General features: G+C 34.3%; 1 protein-coding gene and 1 non-coding gene across 2 annotated transcripts in view; one reads left to right on the plus strand and one right to left on the minus strand.

The window, feature by feature from the left end:
- LOC106669211 (carbonic anhydrase-related protein 10) overlaps nucleotides 1–21277 on the minus strand; it is a 494173-nt gene extending 472896 nt beyond the window's left edge. The window contains exon 1 of the mRNA XM_014398528.2: nucleotides 20925–21277. Coding sequence (XP_014254014.1) covers nucleotides 20925–20976 — 52 coding nt within the window. The 5' untranslated portion in view covers nucleotides 20977–21277. The remainder of the gene's footprint in view (nucleotides 1–20924) is intronic.
- A 288-nt stretch (nucleotides 21278–21565) lies between these two features.
- On the plus strand, nucleotides 21566–21677 carry LOC112126729. Its single transcript, XR_002910177.1, has one exon. It is a non-coding gene; the product is annotated as a U6 spliceosomal RNA (small nuclear RNA).
- Nucleotides 21678–27024: the final 5347 nt, after the last annotated feature.

The raw sequence follows: 27024 nt of genomic DNA on the forward strand, positions 1-27024 counted from the left end.
CAATTAATATATTACAATTAATTAAGGTTTTTAGTTGAGATAAAAAAGTCAATGGTACGAGCGGGATTCGAACCCACGATCTTCGGCTATCGTGACCTCGATCCACTCGGACACCAACTTCCCATCTCAACCGCAATTTTTGAATTTTCCCTCCTTTTTGCCATTTTTCAATAGCTCAAGTAGTAGAGCAGCGGCGTATCAAGCCGAAGATCGTTGGTTCGAATCCTGCTCGTGCCATTGACTTTTTTATCTCATATAAAAACCTTAATTAATTGTTTTTTTAACGTTGTTTTTAACAAAACATTTAAAAAAACAAATTTTAGTGTGGCATTGCGTTCTAGTTTCCAATGCATTGGAATGATATTTAAAAAAAAATGTATTAAACTCAGGCAGAATGGTGTTTTATAAGATAAGTCAAATTATTGCATCAAAGCCTTAATCTCATTCGTATAAGCAGACAGATCGTTAATCATGTTAAGGAACAATATATTTTTAGTTGTTTGCTTTTCTCATTGATCCGTGATCCGTTCTCAGCCAAAGCCACGACAAAACCCGTATGGCCCATGATTGTAATAGGTTTTACACACTCTGGCTTCATTAATTTTGTGCCATTTTTGTAAGAAGATAAGTCAATTTTTAAAATTAATTCAAAATATTTTTATTATTGCAGTTACCATATTTGTACTTATTTTATATTTGTCCTTTGATATATTAATAGTTACATTATTTTCCTAATTTACATAAATAAGTTTTTTCTACATCAGTTTTTCATTGTTATTTGCTTTTTATATTATTTTAACCTTTTCAAAATCCAATGTGTCCTTATGAAACAAACCTAAATGTATCTCCATTGGAAATATTTATAAAAGGAGAAGTAAAGAAAAGCTCATTTAGGCTCCAAAAACAATCAAATTGGATGAGACCTAAACACTTCGGTCAGAAAACCACTATTAATAAAATCAGACACCCATTTTTGGAAAAGTAGTTTGACTACGTGATCCCGAAAACAACATCTTACAAAATCTCTACAGATCAAAATAAGAAGAAGAATTTATGAGGAAATAAGATACAATGATATGGTTGATATACAGATGGCTCAAAACAAACGTGTAACTCTAGAGGTGCTTCACACTGTAAGCGTATGCTAAAACAACCTTCACCAAGACTGGCAAACTCACAGTTAGAAGGGGATAAACTGAGAGGATTGATAGGACTAGATATCGGTCCCTGGCATCTGAGAGAACATCTACATAACATGGGCGTATTATTTGAAGGCAACGATGACACCATTTGTAAGTGATGCAATACAGTCACCCATATCATCTTCGAATGCGAAGCAATCGCCACATGACCTGGGATATGACTGTCAATGACAGTACATCTTGGGAGAAAGATCGAGTTGATTGCACTAGACTAAGGAACTTGGAAAGTACCATAATTCAGAAGGCTGCAATGTTTGAGGAAAAACCCACTTTCTAGTATACATCATCATTATTGTCGTCGTCACGGTCGTGAACGCCATCATCATCACATCATTAATATATTGTAACAAACCTGTAAAATTTTCTTTATTAATTATTTTTCTTTCACGCTGGTACAATCTAACTTTTTAATTTATAAAATCAATTTTGTTCTTAAAATATGTTTAAAAAATAAATTGTTCCCATAAATTTTATTTTTTACAAATCTTCACAACTCCTCTGTGATCCCTACTAAGTATCCCATAACTATGCAATGTTGTTTTAATTATTATTAACATCTTTATTAATACATTTATTATTATAAAATTTACTTTTTCTTTATTATTAACTCTAACAATTTTTTCAGGATAATTATTATTTGTAAGTAGTTCCATTATTTGTGATAAATTTTCTTTGTGATACATTGTCACTTACTTTAGGTATTTTATTATTTTATTTGATTCGATTCAAAATAATCAAATAACCTATCAGAGGGGCCCGCGGTAGCCGAGTGTTTAAGGCCTCAGACTCTCGGCTAGTAGATCCCGCGGTCGTGGGTTCGATCCCCAACGTCGCCTCTGGACTTTTCCTGACGCCTGAGGGGACCGGTGGCTGCAATTGAAAGAAATTGACACGGCACTCATCAATGGAAGGAGCGGGATCAGATCTCGGCGACCCTGAATTTGGTTCCAACCCCCTTCAAAAATGAGTTTTTCGATGGAAGAACGCCGGCACACCGGGGGGCTCAAATTCACACTTGTGTTGCGAGCACCCAAAAAATGGAGCCAGGGATAAAGTAAAATAAGATGCACAGCTGTAGTGCTCACGAGGGAACTCCTTCAGTTCCTGGTATCCACTATAAATTTTTTTATTTTTTATTACAATCTGTAATTATTATTTACAATATGTAATTTGCTGATACATGAACAACTATATACAGGGTGAATTGCTACTCGTGCTACAAACTTCTCCAGTAGATTCTTCACCCTAAAATGAACAAAAAAGTTCATATTGTCCATGGTCCGATTCNTCGGGGAGGAGGTTAGACTTTAATAGTGGCAATAGCCGTTTAAGGAGAATTTTTTCAAATACTTTGGACATGATGGGAAGTAAACTAATTGGTCGATAAGATGAGGATTTTTGAGCTGGTTTGCCAGGTTTCAGGAAGAGGATGATGTTGGAATATTTCCAAAGTAAGGGAAAATGGGTAGTGCAATAAATCCTAAGCATATATACAAACTATCGTCATTTCTATTACTAGAGAGGTGATAAAAGGCAGTTGCGGTATATTGAACATTCATCATACCACATGTTGTAAGGTAAAATAATGACAAAAAACGAATAAAAACTAACCCAATTTTATTAAGCTTATCAGCCATTTGCCATTTCTGAATGAGTCTTTTATTAAAAAAATAAAATTGGTATATAAGCAAGCACCACCCTTTAATATACAGCCCACTTTTTTATTAATTTTTTACTAAAAGTCTAATAAAGGAAAATTATCCATTGGAAAGCCGCTAAGAAAGTGCGAACCTTCTAATCCAACACCGCAATTAAATTATAACGGAAGTGGTTCGATCGCGAGCCGTTCGGAAACCGCTGATCTTCATTGGCTTCCGAGGGGAACAGGACCCGCTGACAAACCGCACCAGTCCTGATGGTTGTGGTCGACCCAAACCGCAGACGAACCTAAACGACTACCTTGCCCCTCGTCGAAACAGACGCTTTCTTGTTTGCTATCCCAACAAGATAAATCCAGTGAAATGTATAATTATATTTATTTAGGTTTAACGAAGCCAACCCGCACGACGCGTCCAATTTGCCCGACATTCTATGACACTTTAAGCATTCATTTAAATTACCGATTTGTGTTTTAATACAATTTAACATCCCTAGTAGAGTTAGAAGAAGGTGCAACCTATCCCGCGATATGCCAATAGCTACACATAAAATCATGTATGTAAACGAACATACTCGAGTCACCCGTGATTTTAAACCGTTTAATTATTGTTTGATCGAGTAGTTTTTGAAAAAACAAGACAGACAATAATAGTTGACATCCTTTATACGAAAATCTTAAAATGTAATAAACTGAAGTCTGTGTTTAGGATTGTAGTCGTAGATTTTATGGTTGGTTTTATGATTTGAACCACGCGCTCTTCTAGATTTAAATTTCTACTTATGTACATACGCATGGACATGTACCTATCCGTGCGCGACTGTGTATGTGTTTGCATACAGGCTTACGCACTCGAAATGTATTTAATCTTTAAAATCAATTGAGGCGTCAAGGACATTATTTACAAAAAATAAACATTAATAGAAAAAAGAAAATCAATACTTTTATGACATAATTTTATCTATGTTTAAACGTTGATAGCTCAGAAAAGGCTAGAGGTTTAAATATTTTCATACAAAAAGCGACAAAAAAGAAAAAAATAAGAAAATGCATAAATAAACTATTTCTTTAAAAAATTTAAAAATTCTTTACAGTGGAAAAAACTCACTATGCTCTGATTTTGTTTAATATATTTTTATTTATAATATATTTATTCGGATCTTACTATCCGTTTATTGTTGTCATGTGTGTATTGAATTTACACTTAGGGTAAGCATGCACGGGCGTTAAAAATTCGCCTTCCGAGCACAATTTAATCACTTCCAGTTACGTGGAACTAATTACCCTTTGGGTATCAGGGAAGAGCAGCGAAAAGTTTAATGAGGATACCTATTGGCCCTGAACCCTTTTGCGACATACCAGTCTGACAAAAACGTAGACCTTTCATGCAATGCGAATGTTTCCGGGACAGAAAAATGCTTAAAGGTTCAACAAAGAGCTATCGCAGAAATCAACGGCAATGGTTAAATCTATGCCTAGAATTATAGATTTACTTGCTCCTGACATTGCTCCAGAAGCATACGTTTAGACTTAGAGAAACTAGCAGATATTTCCATAACAAAGATATAAATATATCATATCCTTTGTTGGTTCGAAGACTTATGCAAGATGTGATTCCTACTCCTAGGATGAGGAAAAGAAAAGGCCTGAAGTATACATAGAGAGTTCATAGAAAAGCTTTGGGATCTGACAAAAATTCACTAGATAATATTGGAAATTGTGCACAATAGACCAATTACTCCGAGATCAATTACTCTGTGTAAGTAAGTGTGAACGTACTTTAATAGATGCGAATGGAGGGGTTTATCCCCAGTTACCCCGAGGAATATCGAGTACTCTAAGGTAGTGTGAGTCTAATTTATTAGCGAGAATGGAGGAGTTTATCCCCAGTTACCCCGAGGAATATCGAGTACTTAAGGTAGTGTGAGTCTAATTTATTAGCGCGAATGGAAGAGTTAATCCCCAGTTACCCCGAGGAATATCGAGTACTCTAAGGTAGTGTGAGTCTAATTTATTAGCGAGAATGGAGGAGTTTATCCCCAGTTACCCCGAGGAATATCGAGTACTTAAGGTAGTGTGAGTCTAATTTATTAGCGCGAATGGAAGAGTTAATCCCCAGTTACCCCGAGGAATATCGAGTACTCTAAGGTAGTGTGAGTCTAATTTATTAGCGCGAATGGAGGAGTTTATCCCCAGTTACCCCGAGGAATATCGAGTACTTAAGGTAGTGTGAGTCTAATTTATTAGCGCGAATGGAGGAGTTAATCCCCAGTTACCCCGAGGAATATCGAGTACTCTAAGGTAGTGTGAGTCTAATTTATTAGCGCGAATGGAGGAGTTTATCCCCAGTTACCCCGAGGAATATCGAGTACTTAAGGTAGTGTGAGTCTAATTTATTAGCGCGAATGGAGGAGTTTATCCCCAGTTACCCCGAGGAATATCGAGTACTTAAGGTAGTGTGAGTCTAATTTATTAGCGCGAATGGAGGAGTTTATCCCCAATTATCCCAAGGAATATTGAGTTCTGTGGTAATGTCAATGAATTGTCTGTGCGAATGAAATTTATTAGAGTGATAGAAAGTGCTTATCCCCAAGTACGCCGATGAATGTGGAATACTCTGGAGTAGTGTGACCGCCAACCAGACGATCGTGTTTTTCTTGTGTCTGGTTGTTATGAGTATTTGTGTTGTTATATATATTATTTAATCCACAATTGGTGAGGTCCAGAGCGCTTACAATAGGGAGCGTAATGTAAAGAGAGAGTCGGTTACGTTATATCATATAATATCATAACTTCTCTGATGAATTATGAATATGGAAAATAAACCAGTGGCATTAAAACGCGAGGAATTCAATAACAGATACCAAGAAAAAGAAAGCTGACTATGAACAATGTAGTTTGCCGGGCTAAAAACTAACACAAAACATAATCTCTTACATTCATCACAATGTTGTAAAAACACGAGTTGTGTTTACTGATACCCTTCGTAACTAAAGACCTAAATTTTTAGGAAATGCTTTTGTCAATATTATTTTTGAAACGTGCGGAAAAATATGTAAATTGACGTTAAATATGTAATTATATGTAAATTGCTCCAAAAATGTCCAATATATATAAAATAAAATAGGTTAATTGCTTGTAAATAGCATGAGACATAAAATAACAGTTTCAAAAAGTTGGACGAAGCTAAGAAAAAATATGTAATCCTGTGCCTATTTATAACAAAATAATTGAATACCAAACTAACATTTATTTAGCAAAATTTGGGATATAAGACATTTCCGTTAGATCGGACGAATTTTTTAATGCAATTAGGGGCTGGAGATACTCGAGGTTCTCAATTACAGCCGAGGAGATGTGGCTTATTGAGGGAGATCAAATAAAAACCACTCAGCAAGCATTGATGTAATAACCTGGCACATTCACTTGGTCTTAGTTACGACGAATGATTCAATTTTATTGATCAATTCCATTGATCTCTGGTTGATTGTCTTAGATCTTACACCTTAACGACATTTTCGAGTGTTCCTTTTAGAGGAGGAGTTTGATTTCAATTAATAGTATAAGAAAAAGAAATTTGAATTTTCCTATGTGATCTCTCAACTAGTTAGACACGAAGTATCAGCAGTATGGGGTGACAGTTATTTACCAAGAAAAGCCCTCGTCTTATTTACTTACATATCTAATTCCGTCTTGCAAACAAAATATTTTCCTGAATTCTTTTCTATAAACCAACCAACCCTGTCAATCTTCCTTCATTCTAACGGTCTATCAGACTCATCTCCGTCCTGATATTAGTAAAATTCTCGAGAAACTATTATTAAAACGCCTGTACGCTATCGTTGAACCCCAAGAAACTATTCTAGATTGAGATACCAACTGTCATCAATTCATCTCGTTGTGGACGTCAATAAATTCTCTCTTGAGCAGAGGCAGTGTTGTCCAGTTGTGATCCTTAACTTGCTCCAGCGGTTTTGATAAGATTTGTCACCCGGGTCTCAGTGGGAACTGAAGGGCATCCTACCTAGTACCTACTACCTAAACCTAAAATCGTACCAGTCCGTTACTTATATATTTCAGAGTTAGACAGGTCACAGTGGTATCTTCTATGTATCCTATATAAACTGGCGTCTCAACAAAGCATTCTTGGACCGATTCGTTACACAATATATTGCTGACATTCTTGTCCCTCCAGAAACAATTCTCTCTCCTTTTTCTGTCTATATAGCAATCCTTATATATTAACTCCACACTCACATGTAGTACACTACCACCTGTTTACTTTACCGGTGTATCATTCCCCATGTCGAACACGTACGTTACGTGGGAATTCGCCTGGACAAACGACTTACTTGGAATCATCACAGAAGATTTAAACGGAACTAAACAGACGTTACAAACTGTTATCACCACTAATCGACGGACGATCCAAACTTACATTTAATTACGAAAGATTAATATATCGAACGTATATATAGAGCACCATGGCTCTCAAACCTCTGAGGACTTACGGTATATTACTCTGAGGGTCAACCAAGCGTTCCAACTCCCAATGCATCCAAAGATTCTAATCAAAAATCCTAAGAAAAATTGTTTACCCACCTTATTATGTATCATACCTTACCCTACACCGAGATCTTAATATTCAATTTGTTACAGAAGTAGCGAAAATATTTTTAACAAATTCCTCCTACATCCCATTGCCTTGGTCAGTTAGCTCAGTTCCACTACCGTCCCAGCTAATCCTCCCCGCAGATTGAGATGGCGATGGCCACGTGATTCCTTACGTAGTGACGAAGAAAATTGAAAACATGAAGTCATTATTTATTTCACCTATAGGAGGCTCACCATTAGGTGAGTTCAACCCACATGCTTTTCATGTCAATTGTTTAGTTTTACAGCTTGTTTTACTGCCTTAAGGAAGAAAAAATCAATTTAAAAAAATATATAGGAACATTTTAGTATAAACAAAAATATGACACTAAGCTAGTGTTATTTTCAACATCCGAGTAAATATTTATAAAAACAACATGTTTAGCGACGGCTATGTGCAGATTGTGAATTTGTAGGGTAAAATACGTCCTAAAATCTACGAACGTCGGCTGTACTTTGTGAGACAAAATCTCCTCTTCGACATCGTTCAACTCCTCTACAAACTTTCAATTCATTCGATTAGGTGTAAACAACGTTACAACTTGTAATACTACAGGGTCTAATGCTTCGGAGGAGGAAGAGGGCGTAAGAACTGAAAGAAAGGGTTCGGCAGAAAAACAGACATTTTAAAACTACCTATAAATCCGAGAAAATTGCTTTCCTTGCAGCCGCGCCACACTCAGGCTCGGTGTCCGGTTGAAATATTAAAAAACGCTTTGCGCACCCCTCTAACCCCCCCTTCTAAAAAAAAAAAGAAAAAATACATTGCCCTGTCTCGGATGATTCAACCGCTTGGTAATGTGGCGAAGAGGAATTTCGATTTGCGGCTTCTTGTAGTTGTAAATTTAAAAGACAAAAGGAAACCTCTGAGCCTTCAACAAGAACTAATTTGTAGGCTGTGGTAGTATTTTGTACTATATAGAAAGTTAGAATTGTTAGAAGGCTAACAAATAAATTTTAAACTAAAACCATTCTCGTTTATAGTTCGTAATATACAGTGTGCACCGTGAACAGAATTCAGTACTTCAGGAGATGATACTACATGTAAAATTGGAGTAAAATGTCCTTATTTTCCTAAGTCTAATTATACATACATACGTATATATTAAAATTAAAATATTTTTAAAATTAAAAAATGGAACGCGGAGACGGGAATTTCAATGGAGAGTCGCACAGAATTGGTTATCGTTCGTGGAGGAACTCTGACGGCCACTCGCTAAGTGGATGAAATTTTGTAACATCTTGCGCTGCCCATCCTCGATGAAATCAGCGGCAATCCTATTCTAATGCACGATAATGTCCGCCCAAGTGTCGCGCGCATAGTACAAACGTACCTTCAACAGCATAACATCAGCGTCTTAGCTCGGCCAGTTCTTCAGACTTGAACCCCATCGAACATTTATGGGATAACCTCAAAAGATGAATAAGAGCACGTCCATCACGTCCTGATACACTCCAGGATCTCGAAAGGACTCTTCGTAAAGAATGGGCTAACCTCTAGCAAAGAGGCATTTCCAGACCGGTAGAAAGTATGTCAAGGCGTCTTCGATATGTAATTAAGGCAAAAGGGGGAAATACGCGATAGTGAAATGTTAATTGAATATCTAAAACAAATTTTGACTGTCCGACTTTTTTTTTCATTTTCCATAGCAATTTACATTTTTTTAACTTTTTTAGACAAAAACTCAATTATCAAACGTTAAAAACGTTAAACTTTTATATATACACTCACACATATACATTTACATAACGCTGCAAACCACCCACAAACAACAGATTTCCTCACCGCGCAGATGATATAGTTTATGTTAACAATATTATCAAACGAAAATGGTTGACAAGATGGAATGTTTGTGGAGATGTTATGAAAGAAATTAAGCCCCATGTTCGGGCAAAAAATATTGAGATAAAAGAATGTATTGTAAATGTAAATAATCACGATGCCCTCCATATTGGAAAATATCGGAACAATCATACACTAAAATTTTTTGTAGTTCAACCCATAACTCTTGAACCTTTCGATAATACTACAATAGCCCCATTAAGAAGCAATAATTCAAATAAAACACACAAAAAATTTAGGACAATACCAAAAATTAGGACACACCACATGACCGACGAAGAGAAGTCAGCTGTACGACATTTGGTCAGAGAATTTGCCTATGTTGCATTAGAAGAAGTTCCTCTACAACAACGACGTGACCTGTGGTATCAACTGGACGGATGCCCTACGCATAGCGCGCATATTGTAAGGAACTGGTTGACACAATATTTTGAAGGAAAATGGATTTGGCGTTGGGGGCCAGTTGGATGGCCACCGAGATCTCCCGACTTAACACCGCTCGATTTTTACATATGGGGAAAAGCAAAAGATCTCGTGTACAGCGAAACGATTACGTCTGTCGAGGAATTAACCACACGAATAAATACGGCTTTCGACACCATGAGGACGAAAGCAGAAATTTACCGTGCAACGCAGTCGGTTCTAAAACGGTGCCGACAGTGTATCACTGCTCGAGGAGGGTACATTGAACCATGATTAAAAAATAATTTTATGATAAAGCAGCTATTGTAATGGTTTTTTTTACAATAAATAAATCGTAATGTTCATTAAAAGATGCTTACACTTTTTAAAATTGTTAAGTAAGCCGTTCAGATTTTTCGTACATTATTTCATTTAGTAGGGGGTTCCCATCAGAAAACAGTAACATTCGATTTGGGTGAAAAGCAGTAAATTAGCCAACATAAGAATGTTTCATGAATCGGACTGGTTGGTCTAATGTGACGGAGAATTCGATCACCAACAAACGAGGTTTGTAACGGAGAATTTTTTGATAGGGTGTTCAAGTTGTGAATTGTCGATAAAAATGTCAGAAATGGTGAATTTTGTGTACCCCTTCACCTCCTAACTTCAAAAAATCGCCAAAAATGACATTTTCGGCCGATCAGGCTGGTTTCAATCTCGTTCGACGCAGAAATTAATCCTATACAGATGTTGTTTCGAGCTGTTTTACGGTCAGGCTAACGGTTAACCATTTCACGAATAAGGTCAAAAAACGTGGTTTTTTGCATGTAGCTCGGAACTGACGGGTTAGCGGACACAGTTTCATAGGAGCTTTTTTACTCAGCGTTCAATTTCCTATAAGATCTGGAAGTGTGGCTGAATCGATTGGGGCCACCATGTATATTCCACACCGGTGGAAACAAACTAACGTTTTGTAACCAAGTCAAACCACCATAAGATTAAGACCGAAATTCAAATTTACACAAAATCTTTCAAATATCCCAACGTATATAAAAAAGAGGTCAATAAACAAATAAATAACATGTTAGAACAAAACATAATTCAACCCTCAAACTCGCCATGGAACTCCCCTATCTGGATTGTCCCGAAAAAGGGACGCCTCCGGACAACAAAAATTTACATTAGTGGTTGACTATAGAAAATTAAACGACAAGACAGTCGCCGACAGATACCTTCTTCCTAATATTACAGTCCTTTTGGGCAAACAATACTATTCTGCAATAGACCTTGAGTCGGGTTTTCTCAAATTGAGATGGACCCCGATAGCGATCCGAAATTTTGCGAATGCCGTTTGGACTGAAAAATTCACCACCCACATTTCAACGTGTCATGGGCAATATCGTGCGAGGTATAACCAATTGTATGGTTTATCTTGATGATAAAATCATTTTCAGTACGAGTCTTCAAGAACACATGGAGAACCTAAAAGAAGTATTTAAAAGACTAAGACAGACGCATTTTAAATACAATTAGATCAAACAGAATTGTTAAAACGCGAATTTGCATATTTAGGCCACACAATAACAGAAAAAGGTATAAAACCTAATTTAGAAATGGTCAAAGCTATACTAAATTACCCAATTCCGAAAACTGCGAAACAAATAAAAGGCCTCCTCGGGATTCTCGGTTATTACAGAAAATTTATTCCGAACTTTGCGCAACTGATCAAGTGATTAAAGAAAAATGCTTTTGACCCATGTCGACAAATATAGACCAATGATCCAATATTACAATTCCTGATTTCTCTAAACAATTCATATTAACTATGGACACGAGTAACTACGCCCTTGGAGCTGTCCTGAGTAAAAAAAAAAATAAGGGAGCAGATCTTCCGGTGGCTTATGCTAGTCGCACCCTCAACGACACCGAAACAAGATTGTTTCAACAACTGGAAAAAGAGCTCATTGCCCTAGTATGAGCAACAAAATAATTCAAAACCTATTTATTTGGAAATAAAATGGAAATATTTTGTGATCATAAACCACTCCAATTGTTCATGTCTTTAAAAGAGCCAGACTCTAAATTATTACGTTGGCGGTTAAAACTTGAGGAATATGATTATCAATTAATTTATTATTTAGTTCACAGAATGTTGTTGCTGACGGATTATCTCGCGTAGAGATAAACGCAAATGAAACCTTAGACTGAAACAATTGCAGTGTAGCGAACTCCAACAATTTTATTCCTTCTATCCTGACTTTGTAAATTACTATCTACATGAAGCAGAAAACATGATAACCGACGTGACACCTACTGAAGATTATGAATCTTTAATAGCAAACTTTGATGAAAACGAACCCCCCCCCCAAATGTCGACGATACGATACATTCAAATTTTGATAGTAACACGACAATCAAAGTACCCATAGTCCCGAGTCCAGTAATTCATGAAAAAAATCAAATTATAATGTCCCTCGTAGAATTTGAACCTTTTAACAAAAATATTAAATCTATTTCAAATCAGCAAACAGTCTAGTTCAATTTTCAAAGCAAAATTTCGAAAAACATGTAATTAATCTAACAAAATCATATGTTGTTCCGAATTCCAAATACTACTTATATTTTGAAAACGATGTGTATGAACAGTTTTGTCGTGTCCTGTATCAGTTTTTCAAATACGCATAATTAGATTTAGCAAAATATACTAAAAATTAATAGACGTGGAAAACCAAGTCGAAATGATCGAAAATTATCACATCGGAAACACATAATCATCGTGGATTGGACGAAACGTAAAACAAAATTAAAGCTCTTTATTATTGACCGAATATTGAAGGAAATCAATTCAAACGTACATTAATCAATGTGAGAATTGTCAAGCCACAAAATACAAGAGACACCCTTAAGCTAGACTTCACCCTCACCCCCTACATCTTCAAAACCTATTGAAATTATTCATGCAGACATTATCTTTTTAGACAACACAAAATTTCTTACCATAATTGATGCATTCTCTTGGTAGGCAACAGATTATAAGTTAAAATCAGGACAAGATATTGACGTAGCTAACAAACTAATAAAATATTATAATCGGCCCAACACTACGAAACTAATAATTTGCGACAACGGAGTAGAATTAATAATTAAACAACTTCAATTACATAAAATATCTTTACACTTCAATTCATCCCAAACCCAGAGTCAATTGGTATTATTGAAAGGTTCCATTCACTTTAGTTAAACACATCCGTCTTTTAAATAATGTTATTCAATTTTCCAAAAATACAATAATGTACAAAGTTTATTTTGCGTTGATAGCCTAACTCTTTTTTCTCAATCATTAAAATGAAAACCATTGATATTATAATGGACATATGCTAATATAATCCACTACATATAACCTTCAAATTGCAAATAGTAAATAATTATATAAACGAACACAAAGAAAAAGTAAAAACACTTTAAAAAATGACTAATGAACTCAATTTGGGTAGGAAATAAAACAATCATTAACTGTAGGAATGTAACTAGAATGCACTTACCAGAAATTCCTAAAACTATTGATGCCCAAAACAAGCGAAACGAGAGTAAACTGAAAAAAACGCCCAACAAAAAAATTATATCTATAATTTCAAAACGAAAAACAATATTAATCCAAAAACTCATTATAATATTAAAACTAAAATTCATCTATCCAATTTTAAACACCGTCGAAATATAACTTATGAATTCAACTCTGTTGTTCCAGGACGATCGCATTGCTCGGATGGTATATCGCCTCCGACACAGGCAACATAAAAGACATTAGCCAAAACCCAGGACTAATACCCATCAACCTTGGTTCAGCAAAATTACACACTTCCGAACACATGCAAATCTATTGTTTTTATTTAAAATGCCTATTTACCGAATATCATATTCTAAACAGTCAATACCAGAAACTATCAATTAATCTCAATCATAAGATCTTAATATCAATCATCTTAATTGTATTCAAGATACTTCACTTTTCAGGTAAATTGAACTTTGCACAAGTTTATTACATAAATTACAGTTAATTAAGGTTTTTAGTTGAGATAAAAAAGCCAATGGCACGAGCGGGATTCGAACCCACGATCTTCGGCTAGATACGCCGCTGCTCTACCACTTGAGCTATCGTGACCTCGATCCACTCGGACACCAACTCCCCATCTCAACCCCACCTTTTGAATTTTCCCTCCTTTTTGCCATTTTTCAATAAGTTATTACATAAAGTTCCGCTCAATCAGAAAATATTAATCCTACTATAAATTTGATTGCACCAATAGAGAGAATGTTAACTATGAGTTTAATTTTTAATTGTAACCTTAAGCAAAAAAAATACAAAATACTGCAGTTAGATTTGCGTTTTTTAAGAAAGTGGAAATTGTTTAATTTAATGTTTTAGTAACTTTGGTCATTTCTTATGTTTAATTTTGTACCGCAGCGTATGTTTGTTTAATTTGTATTATTTGAATTGGTTTTAAGTTTCAAAATCCTAAGGAAAATTTTTTTCGAACCGTTCACAATCAAAAAATCGATTTTTAATAATTAAATGTTAATTTTATATTGATGATAACTGTCCTTTGAGAAATTAAGGTCGTATATTTACTTATTAGTAAGGACAAATTATATGTAATCTTTCAGTATTTGTAGGACCAAAAAAATCTTATTTAAACTTTACACAAGAATTTTGGAAACTAAAAATTTATTTTCTAAGCAGTTTTGTATTTAGTTTATTTGAGGTTTAAATAAAAAACAATGAATCTCATAGGGTTTTTTAATGTTCCGTTTTTTGATGTAATTCAATTTACAGTAGGATTAAAAATTTATTAGATTGGTGGCTTTACAGTAAAAAATTGTGAACGATTGAAGTAATCTGGCTTTGAACAATAGGGACTTTTCAGTCGGATTTGACATGTAGTATAACCTCCTAGAGTATTAACGTCTGATCGCAGGAACCTGTATATCGTCTATTAAGGAGCACGGTGGTCGAATCGTCAAAGCATGGGACTTGTGTTTGATGTTATTGGAACGTTAGCGGTTCTGGGTTCGAATCCCGGCACAGCACATGGATTTTTACTTAATAGCAATTTGAAAAATTGAATTGCAAATTGGTTTGACCCTTGTCCAACCGGGTATTTCAACGTTATGCTCTCCTGAATGACGGGAATTATTTTAGTTTACTATGAATATAAAAACCATTCTTTTTTTTCACCTGTAAAGCAATTATACCCAAATGGTAGAGAGAAATTGGTGTAAAAAAATAAATAAACCCCTCAGGAGCTGAAAAAAACTGGCTGGGTCAGAAAATAGCTTTTCCGGAAAAGTTCAATTTTTCACAATTACCCACAATTTTCACCTTCTTCATTTCATATTTTGGAGCAATAATACCAAAGCAAAAGTAGAGTAAGAAAAGACCTGTGCTGTTTTGTGAAAAGGAAGAAGCGAAATTTTGGCAAAATTTTTATTATTATTTCAAAAAATCGTAGTATAGTTAGAAAAATACAACAAACAATATTGGCTTTTATTACAGAAAATATAGTTTCAGAAAATGCTACCGAAAATCTGCAAATCTTTTACCTCCAATTGAGCAACTAAAAGAACTTGAAAATCGTTTACAATACGATAAATATTTTAAACTTTGTTGCTCTATTTTTGCGCCCAAAGGGTGTATGAACGTTAAACCCTCCTGAATGGCAGCAATTACTTTATCATGCACAATAGCGTTGCTTACATAATTAGTACTATATACAATAAAACAGCCCTGTTTCCTCAAACAATCGGAACAGGTGACTCAAGTACTCGCTGCCGTGCTCAAACTCAATTCTCATATCGGGTGGCATTCCTACACGATCTCTATATAGAGCGAAAGAGTGGCATCCTTTCAATTAAGTGGTTTACATGGACCAACCATTCTCTACATTGCGGATACATGTAGCCATGTAAACTACGGTTTAAGATCCGTCCGTAAAGAAGACATTTATTTGTATGATAAAATGTACGTATTAATTATAAATTCATTAATTTAATTTTATATATTTACATTATTTTAAAGTAGAGGTAGACTAACTTAATTTTGCCCTAATAGATATCTGTTTATTATATCGTATCCGCCAGTTTTTCTTTAATTTTGCTGTTCTTCTTATTTCAGATTATTTTATTTTCTGTCAGTTTTGAATTAGCGCTGCTAATAATTGCTTAGTCAAATTTTGTAATTTTGTGGTACCACCGGAATGCAAATGAACGTATAAATAAATCAAATTTGTTTTGTCGTTTTAGTTGCTTTTGCAGTTTTTTTTTAAACGATAGATGTATAAAAGACGGTCTAAATATATAAGTAATTAACAAATTTTCAACTGTTACTTGCAAAGCAGTTTCTCAGGGCCATAATGGCCATAATTGAAAATTTGTTTTCAGGTCATCTGAAATTGCAAGTGGCTCATAGATGCTAAGAAGAACTAAGAAACTTTCTGTTGAATGCTGTATATACTTTGACCGCATTTTTCTCTCTTCCTTGTCAATAGCCATAAAATTGTCTTGTTTGTGAGAACGATGGGTTATTTTCATTCGTAAATAGGTATTCATGAATAAAATCGCGCAAATTCAACAGACCAATTACGTGGAAATATCAATCTCTCTCAACTAAATAGTTTGATGAATTTATTAAGAACAACTCATTAAAAATCAAAATTGTTTTGTTATTTATGTCAATTATTATACAAAGAAAAACTTTTTTTAATGTAATTTTATAATGTGTTGATGCCAGTTTAGATTGTTATGATAGTTGCAGGAATAAACAATAGTGTGATTGTGACATATTGTTAATGATGGAAACTACCAAAATTAGTTTTATATTTATTTCTCAAACTTTAGGATTGTTTACTTTAAATTATACTGAACATTTCTTTGATTTTTGAAAAAATAACTTTCTATTTCCAACACTTAAAACACATTAAAATATGAAAGTTACATTGGTAATTTATTTTAATTGTCATAGTGATCTTATGAAAATATTTAGCTCGCAATTATATAGTATGCAAGGCAGAATGATGAAAAGAAACGTATTTTTCATACTTCATGTAGTGTTTAAATAATTTGTTCACTCGTATGTTCAGGTTTTAATTTCAGTACCACGATCTTATTAGTTTGTTTTGAAATGCCACTGCCCTGTTCAAAGCTAAAGACTTGTCTAACTTTTGTGTGAGAAACTTTTTTTCAAGTTCTACAACATTATCATTGTAAATACCAAGGCAGTTTGGATCATTCAGTTTTGAACAACTTCAACTTTCTGCTGAATAATTATCAGACAAAACACCATTGTACAGCGAGTTTGATTTGATTTAAAATATATTTCCACACACACGCACGCAGTATATATAATATGCCGAGTTGATATAAATTTGTATATTTAATGTTGCCTTTTAAGCCTAAGAGACGTTTTTCAGATTAAAAAAAATCATTTTCCCATAATTTACAAAATTAAACTACAACCTTTTTTGAACGGAAAAACTGGTCGTATAAGATTTACACAAAAAGGGTGTCGGTAGTTGCTACGGTTTTTCTAATGTACTCATGTACATTGCATATTAGCCAAGCCAGACCATATATTATGCATACGCGTATTGGCTGGGAAGGGGTATCGTGAAAAAAATTGCCAGAGGGGACGGTGGGAATCGAACCCACGACCGCGGGTCTACGAATCTAACTCGCTAACCATTTGGCAACCGCGGTGTGAATAAAATAGTAAAAATACTACATTTTGAGGTGTAAAAGTGCAACAAAATATTTTTAAAAGTTGTGAATCAAGTGTGATGTGTTACCTTGATGAACTTGCAACTTGCCTTACATCGTCTGGGTTTTTTGTTTTTTTCTATTTTGCGCTAAAAACTACCTTCTTAACTAAACCACCTAGCGACTTCAGACTGCTAGAAAAATTAGAATGGAACGTTTTTATAACGTAAATTCGACGACAACGTGGAAAATTCGAGCTCGATAAGAAAATCGTTTCTTTCGAAAAATTGTATTTTCGTCATATTGAAACAATCTCTTGTTTATTTATTTTATTACCTATTTAAATATTTTTTTTTTACTTTCTATTTCTCTTCTTTTATTAATTTTGTTCTTTATACATAATTTATTATGCACTCCTACAGACAGACAGTTCATATAGTTTGTATTTGTAATCAATAGAAAGATGTTTTGTATTGTGAATATTAATAATGCATTTATTATTATTATTATTATTATTAATAATTGGCAAAAAATCGTAGCGAGCAATTTCAGTAAAAAACTTACGCAGGAGCCAATGAAGTCGAGCTCGTTCAGAAAATAGCAACTCCTGTATTTAATGTATTATTTCACATTTCCGTAATGTTTTGTCCTAAAATCTTCAACATATTGTAACAATTTCTGTTTTGGAAAACCATGATACACAAACAAGTGAAACGGTCAAGCATTTAAAAAATACACAGGAGCTAAGAAATTTGAGTTCGATACGAATGTAGCATCTCTTGAAATGTTGTATTGTTTAACAGTTCTGTGGATTATTCACCACTTCTTCTTGAAACCATCTCTCTTTTTTTGTATTGTAAAGACACAAAAGTCAAAAACTTGTAAACAGAAACTCGTTTTAAAAAAACAACCTTGAGATTTCAAGCTCGATCAGAAAAGCATATGATGAAAAGGTGAATTATTTCACCTTTCGGCGCATTTTTCTCAGAAACACTTCATCACATTGAAATTTTTTTTTACCTTTGTAAGCTCGTAACAGGGAAAAGATCGTACTGAGATATTGGCTTTAAAAAACACCCAGGAGCTGGGATATTCAAGCTCGATCAGAATGTAGCATCTACTGAAAAGTTGAATTGTTTGTATTTTTGGTGAAATTTTTCTCCGAAACAATTCATTATATTTTTTTTAAGGATTCTTTTTTTTACATTGTAAAGATATAAGAGGCAAAAGGTTTTGGTTGAAAAACACCCAAGAGCTGAGATATTCAAGCTCGATGAGAAAATAGCATGTCCCGAAAAGTTGAAGTGTTTCAGTTTTGTTGCAGTTTCATCCGGAACACTCCATCAAATTGCAACAATTTTTTTGAATATTGCAGAACAATAATAGGAAGACTATCTTAACCAGCATGTTTTCAAAGCGCTCAGAAGATAAAGAATTCCATCTCAATCAGAAAATCGCTTCTTCGGAATACTTCTTTCTTTTTTTCTTTTAGTCGGTACACTTGCCTCTAAACCTCTTTAGCATATTGAAACGATTCTTTATTTCGTCTTTTTGGTCTATGACGGAGGAAAAATTGAAGGAAGCAGTTTAGAAAAAAAAGATCGAAAGATTTGCAATGTTATCAAAAAATTTAGTTAGTAAAATTTAACTTCTCGCTATTTCTAGAAACTCCAGGTACAAATTCTTACTATACTAAGAAAAATATATTAAAAACAAATATTGGCTTTTATCAGACGAAATAAATTTTACGAAAATGGTACTAAGAAAAATCTCAAAAATTTGTATTCGATTTGAACAACTAAATAAATTTAAAAGCACTATTAAAATACGATCAAAATTTTGGAGGTGCATTAAACAAAATTTATACTCTCCTGAAAAAGAAAGGCGCCTTAAAATTAAAATTCGTAGAGAATTAGTGGAGTTTAAACCGAAATTTGGAAAAAAAGAAATTCGTTCCAAAAACCGTTCACTTCTCACCTAAATTGATTTATATATCGAGATCTTTCCTTTTTGTTATTTTGGACTTAATATTGGAAAAAGTCGCTGTTTTGACGTAAGGCCTCCAAATCACTGAGTTTCAGAGTATATCCGTGGTGATTTTATTAAAATCAACTATAAAAAGTACAACTTACGAAATTTTTTAGTTTCTATGTTAAATATAATAAATATTTGTAAAAAAACACATCGTAAATTTTAAGCATAATAGTTTTGTTTTATGTTTACATGTTATAAATAAGAAATTTTTGATTTTATGGCGGAATAACTGGGAATGGAAAGACGCGTGGACAGCGAATGACAAGATTTCGTTAGACGATGTACGCTATTTTTTTTTTGTTAAACTCGGCTTTTCCTTTCTTCTATCCATAATTTGCATTGCACCAATGCTTAACCTTTCGCTGGTGGTTATGTTAATGTCATTAATTTATGTGTATATGAGTTATAAGTAGTTGAACAACACAAGATTGTTCGTACACCGGCAAATAATAAACTACGCTGAGAAAATTGTTTAATCTGTCTTTTAGGTGTTTAAGAAATGATTGTTCTAATGAGTAATATTTAAAAAAATGTACAAAATGTGTTTTCTACAGAATTAACACGGACATGATTAAATCCAAACGCGTGACATGTCGGAAATAATATAATAAATGCATGAGTTTTAATATATCAAAGTTCGTGATGTTTTACTGCTTGTTTTTTTTTTAATTTGAAAATTTTGAGTGTATTATTTTCCAGGTGATCTGATTTGCAATTTAGCAAGGTTGTGTTAAGAACAAACACCTTTGAACAATTTTAAGCAACAACTATTTTTTAAAATTTAACAAAACACTCGTCCAAACTGAACTACGATAGGTGCATTGCCTTAAAAAAAATATTGCTAACTTTAAATTGAATATTATAACAAATATTTTATGAATTTTGCGTGTTTGTAAAAAAAGAATTTTTTTTTAAATTGGTTGTGATTGTCGTTGAAAAGTAGATATTAAGCACAGTTCTTCGTACGGAAGATTTCAATGCCTCGAAAATGTCTTGAGATTATCCAGGTAAAAAATAAATTTAAACAATCAAAAATATATAATCTAAACCTTGATATGCGTTAGTATCAGTATTCAAGGCCGAGATTTTTTGAAAATTAGCGGCAAAAATGCTGAACAAAATTTTATATTTCGCCACTAAATACTGACAGTGAGGATTAAAACATGGGGACATCCGTATTCGGGGTTACAAGTTATTTTGAAGGGTGAAAGAAAATATTACTCGTTTTTCCCTAAAAGATTGTTGAATTTGTCTAAAGCCAAAACGCAAGGAAAACTGCGATCCCCCATTCAGTTTTCCATATAATTTCAGTTTCCATAGAAGCGATTGTGACAAAAAAAATTACCTTCATAGTGCGTACTAATTTTTAGAAATAACTCACCGGTGACGAGGGACGAGATGACAAAGCAATAAAGGATTGCCGCAGTGATCATTGCCTTTTTTTCAGTTTTGTCTTTTTTAAATATTCCCTTTTACCAAAACGAAAAAAACAAAACTAATACGTACATTTAAATAGTTTGGAACTTAAAGAGAACATAAAATCATTGAAAAACAAAAACAACTCCAAAATATAAAAGTAATTTTATTTTGGTCGTGTCAACGTTCGGGAACCCGTTAAAACGCCCCAAGGATTATTAGAGTAGAAAATATTTGATGGGATTTGATTTTTTTCGGATGGGACGTTCAAAACACTAAGACGTACGTAAGGCTTGGATTTGAGGGGGCGTAGTTCCCACGACCAAAGCTCGATGTCGACTGACTTCGTGGGTGAAGCGTGCCCGCCACCCTAGCCGCCGATCCCCCCGCACAGAACTCACCCCTTTTCAGACCGCGCACCTTCTACATCGCATTCCAAAAAACGAATGAAGCATGCCTAAATTTATTTTTGTCATTAACTTAGTTTGAAATCTGCGTTTGTGATTAACACGCATTACAGATTCTTCCATAAAGGAGATTAAAACATTGCCTAAGTAGAAATCTTAAGCAATCCCATAATTATATACATATATATAGTAAAACGAAGTACTCGCTTCGGCGGTACATATACTAAAATTGGAACGATACAGAGAAGATTAGCATGGCCCCTGCGCAAGGATAGTAAAACGAAAAACCACTAGAAGGTAAACAAAGGGTTGATAGCAAGTTTTAAAACTATTCGGATTTTAAAGAATACACTTATCTATCCTACTAAGTTGCCTAGTTTGACAGGCAGAAAGTACCGATATTGGAATGGAAAAATCGGACTGCGGGTGGATAACCAACTTAATACAAGTACAGGTCGCTATCGCAAAATTGTAAATTTAGAATGAAAGAGTCATACAAACTGACAGGGATTACTGAACAAGATAAAGAAAGGAGGGCAGTAAGGTGAAGACAGATAAATGAATATCGAAAGAGAGAGAGAGAGAGATAATGAAAGCGAAATAGAGAGAAAGAGAGGTGAGTCATCGAAGTAAAGAAAGAAAAACAAACAAGCAACAGCTGACTGGCTATAAATGTCGAAAATTCCAGGAGGTGTTTCTATTCACCATATCCAAAAAAAACCTCCCATAAACCCCTGACCAAATCTCAACGGTAAAGAAGTATTTTCAGGTTTTGTGTTTTTTGATTTTTCTATTTCGGTCCACTAAAATCCTTATAAACTTCAGATTTACCGACTGTAGAAAAATCTGGTCGGTGCCACCTGAAAGAATGTTAAATTTGCTGTAAGAAAAACTATTTACATTGCAGAATTAATGAAAAAATTCTACACGAAAAAAAAATGTTGAAATTTGAATTTTTTTTAAATGTAGGATTGGTGACTTAATAACTACAAACTCTTTGAGCTGTGCAAATTCCCTAAAAAGTTCTCGATCCAATTATCTTTCAGCGGTATACTCAACTTTTTCGATTGCGCTTCTGGGAGGCCCAAAAATGTTGGTGTCGATGATCGGGGCGGGCACGTTCAATTTTCCAAGAAATGCGTCTGGTTCTTGAGTTTCGTGTAAAATCTTTTCAGTTTTTTAGTGCGTGTGGTGAGTACTGAGTAGAAACACCTCCTGACATTTTCGACACTTATCTCGTCACCCTGTACATATTGTACATATATATAGATTGATAGAGAGAGAGAGAGATAGATAGATAGATAGAGAAAGAGAGAGAAGAGAAGAGATGGAGAGGGGGAGAGAGAGAGAGAGAGAGAGAGAGAGAGAGAGAGAGAAAGAGAAAGAGAAAGAGAAAGAGAGAGAGAGAGAAAGAGAGAGAGGAGAAGAGAAGAGATGGAGAGAGAGAGAGAGAGAGAGAGAGAGAGAGAGAGAGAGATAGAGAGAGAGATGGACCCACAAAACCAATAGAAAATATACCGGGTGTCCACTTGCTAATTTATAATCTGCCATAATGAGTTGACAATAAAACTTTTATAAAACATAAAGTTTTATATTTTAAGTTGATTAATTATACATTCCGAGGTGGTAGCCACATTTTTGTTTTATCTCACTGCTTTTTTTAATCAGATTTTAAATAATTTTACAGTGTGGTCTGTTTGATCACCTTACAAATTTTTCTTTTCATAGATGGTTCAATCCTAGTATACCACACCTTATGTCCAACCTACCAGTTTTTACGGTTCGGAGCCAACGTTCCAAAACATTTACTTTAAATTCTGGTTCTACGGACCAGTGTAAACTAGGTAAGAGCTAAAAAGTCTGTTCGGAATATCAGCAACATCTCTCAGTTCTGGTTACGAAAACTATCAGCACATCTTCCAGAACTACTGTGCCAATTAATGCCACGACAGATGTCCGTTGAGGGTTTTTAACATTAATCACCTTTCTTTACTTATATGGACAGACCTAAACATCAAAGATAGTCGATAATGTTAGGATAAGTTCAAATTAGGTTACTAACCCTTCAAACACAAAATGAAATCTTAAAAGTTATCATCTCGCTGGTTATATGTTGACGTATTTCAGAAATAAGATATTAACCACATGGTTTTTAGGAATTTGGTGAGATGTCTGACTGATCCAAACAGCAAGTATAGGCAAACCAAAAATGATTGGAAATGATGAAATTAGATTCCTTACCCTTCATGCAGGCCCAAGAGGAAAACCTAAAACAGTTTCTAAGTAATAAAGAAATACCATTATGTTGTAAGCTTTCAAGTTATTTCCTGTTAAAACTTATCATCTGGCCAGTTACCTGTTGATGTTTTTAGTACTTAAATATTAACCATCTTGTTTTTGAAAATATGGTGAGAAGTAGAAATTCGTTTCACAGACCAAAACAGCAAGGATGGGCCTATTAACATAATTCGAAGAGATCTAACCAGGTTCCTCACCATTTAGATCAAAAAGGAGTTCTTAGATCTTATCACTTTGCCAATTAACTGTTTAGGTTATTTAGCTCCTTTTAAAAACATGTTTTTAAGTAGATGGAGTGGACCGAAATTCGAAAAGAATAAGTTTGCCTTTGTTGGTTAATCACACTTTTTCAATAAATACCAAAGGTGCAGGCAATGGATAGTGAATAATTATAGTTCAATTTCTATAAATATTGCATAAAATTAATTACAGTTACAAAAAATTAGGTAATTGAATATCCAACAACTGCTACAAACGATTTGATATTAATTTCCAGAGCGGCAGTCGAGTGGCGGGTGCTCGATATTTAAACCTGCCGAAGAAACAAAACTTTCCGAACCATTTTCACTCGGCGGGATGAAGATGCTACGGGGGATTTCATTATGCAAGAATAACCTGGAGAGAAATTAAAGTTTCCATGAAATTTTATGAACGCATCCGGCAACACGCTTAGGTCTAGTTTTACCCGGCATGGTTGTAAAAAAGAAAAAGTTCCTTAGGAAGGAATAAGGAAGACTATAATATTAAGTTTAAGTTTTCAAGTCATTTCCTGTCATCACTGAGATAGAAACTGTCGTTAAAGCCAATTTACTAAAATTGTTTGATAGAATTGATTAAACTGCAATAAAATTTGCTACCGAAATAATTAATTAATTTGTTTATGGCTGTAGTTGGTTGATCTATTTGTAGCATAAAAGTTTAATTGTGTTAAATTGTGAGATTTGGTGAGGTCTGAAAGGTGGTGAACCTTTCAGTCTTTCGATCTGTCTACTATGGATGATAGTTGAATAATACGAAACAGAAATTAAATTTTCAGTTTCAGTTTCGTATTTAAAATTAATAACATTAATAATATCAACAGTCAAAATTTGCATTCAACCTATTCTACAAAAATGTAAGTAACCAGATTAAAAGTTTAATCAGGATTTACTAGTTGAAAAATAGTGCTAGATTATATAGATTTTTTTTTTAAATTACAACTTACTTTGTGCATCAAAGTTATATGAAGAATGTAATTTGTCACATGGAAAGTAAAATTACAAAAATAATTTGTCACCTTATTACGCGCAAATTACTTGCTTTATGTCAATAAAAAACACATTTATACTTTGATTCTGTTTATTCTGTTTGTAACGATTTTTTCCCACAGTTGTGAAATTTTTAAAACAGTTTGTTATATTTATTGTAGACAGTGGTGAGGTTTGCAAAATATAAAGCATATTTAAGCCTTGCTAAACTGATAATCAGATGTCATTTTATTTTGGAAACTTGGTATGCCGTGAATATCTCTAACGTATACAGAGGGTTGTGACCGAACAAATGCACCACGTTGTCAAGGTCGCAGTGGACGTCCACACTCATACGTAGTCACCCGTCGTAGAAATTTAGCGGGGCTCAATCTGGAAGATGTATCGACCGCTTTTTTATTTAACAAATAATGTTGCTATTGTTACGGTCTTGAGGAAAATGAAAATTCATACGTTCAGTTTTGACCGAGACTCGAGTGACGCAGTACCTACATTGTGCTGTTTCTGTCGCGAATGTATTGTTAGTAAAATCACTATTTTTCTTTACTTCACCGCTCATTTACGGTAGCGTTTGGGAAAAACACAGTCTTCATCCATCAAAAGGCAACAAGACCGAGCAACACCAATTTAGGAATTCTCAAAAACTGTTACAAGACCAGGTAAACTCGAAACGAGGGAGCCGACCTTTGCACAAGGCAGATCACGGCAGAGCCCCTTAGGGGACAGTTTACACGTACGAACTCCTTCGCGCTGATTCATTATTTATCTTTATAAAAATTAACTTCCTACTGACTGAAAAGTAATATGAAACGAATCCCTCATCACAAATCGTAAAAAAAAACCATCACCAGTAGACTTACTTACATTTCAAAGTAAACCGAACTCACCTAGAATTTTATTGGTTACCCACTACGACAAAAACTAGTGCATGAAAAAGGTTGGCAAAAACAAGGTTGGTTGGCATGCAGCAAAAGCCAACCCTTCCTAATAGATGGCTGTCTTACTAGCTCTAAGATCAGTGAAAGATGTAAAATATGTAATGGCTCAATTTTAATCGAACCAGCAATGAATTATAAATTAACGTGTTACTCAACTGTAAAATTTTCGGGAAAATTATGATCACCGTTACTCCCCAACCCAAGTTAAATTACACTAAAGGTATAGTTAGAGTTCCAGACCTTCTAGACACCACCTCCGTAGAAGAAATCAAAGAAAAACTTAGAAAAGAACACGCGATGGAGTTCTCTCCCATGTTGACGAGGTGGTGAAGAAACAACTATCTAATTCATACAGGAAATTTTTTCGTCAACTTCGATTTGTTAACCCGGAACCATAAAAATAGACTCAGATGCAGCAAAAGCCAAAATTTGGTCATTCTGTAAAATTTTGCAAACAGTCTGCATGTGTTTGTGCAAATTATCTGGTAAAGCAATAAGCTTAATATAAAAATGTCCTAAATTTATAAATGGAAAAAATGTTATTAAAATCCAAATTTAAAAAAAATATACTAGCTGCGAAGCGAGAATATATTGCTTGAAAACGCAAAGTATACGGGAACTTTTTCAAAGCACAAACTCAACCGCAACTTTTACAGTTAAATTTACACAAACCAAGTCCCATCAAGCCTTTATTCTTACTTCCGACAATTAACCAAAATAAATCACAAACAGAAATTACCAATTTAAACATTGAAACTTTACCAGCCTTTAACTATTCTAAACGTCAGGAACCCAAAAAACATGCACCCTCAACCATTACTAATAACGCAAACGCAAAACATAATTCATTTTTATCAAACTTATTGGAAGAAAATCAAAACCTCAATACTCGAAGAAAAACAAAACGATACAATAGAACAACTCACAAACAAAATATCCACTAACCCATTCCAATTTCAATAAAAACCACTGATCAAAAATGGAGGTAGGACAGGCAGAAATTAATTCAAGTTTGTTATCAAATTCACTAATTTCGTGGTCCGCTTGACCAATTAAACATTACAATTAATTAAGGTTTTTAGTTGAGATGAAAAAAGTTAATGGCACGAGAGGGATTCGAACCCACAGAGGTGGTAGAGCAGCTGCGTATCAAGCCGAAGGTCGTGGGTTCGAAT

This window comes from Cimex lectularius, unplaced genomic scaffold, assembly GCF_000648675.2.
Source record: "Cimex lectularius strain Harlan isolate CLEC.00 unplaced genomic scaffold, Clec_2.1 scaffold28, whole genome shotgun sequence".
NCBI lineage: Eukaryota > Metazoa > Arthropoda > Insecta > Hemiptera > Cimicidae > Cimex > Cimex lectularius.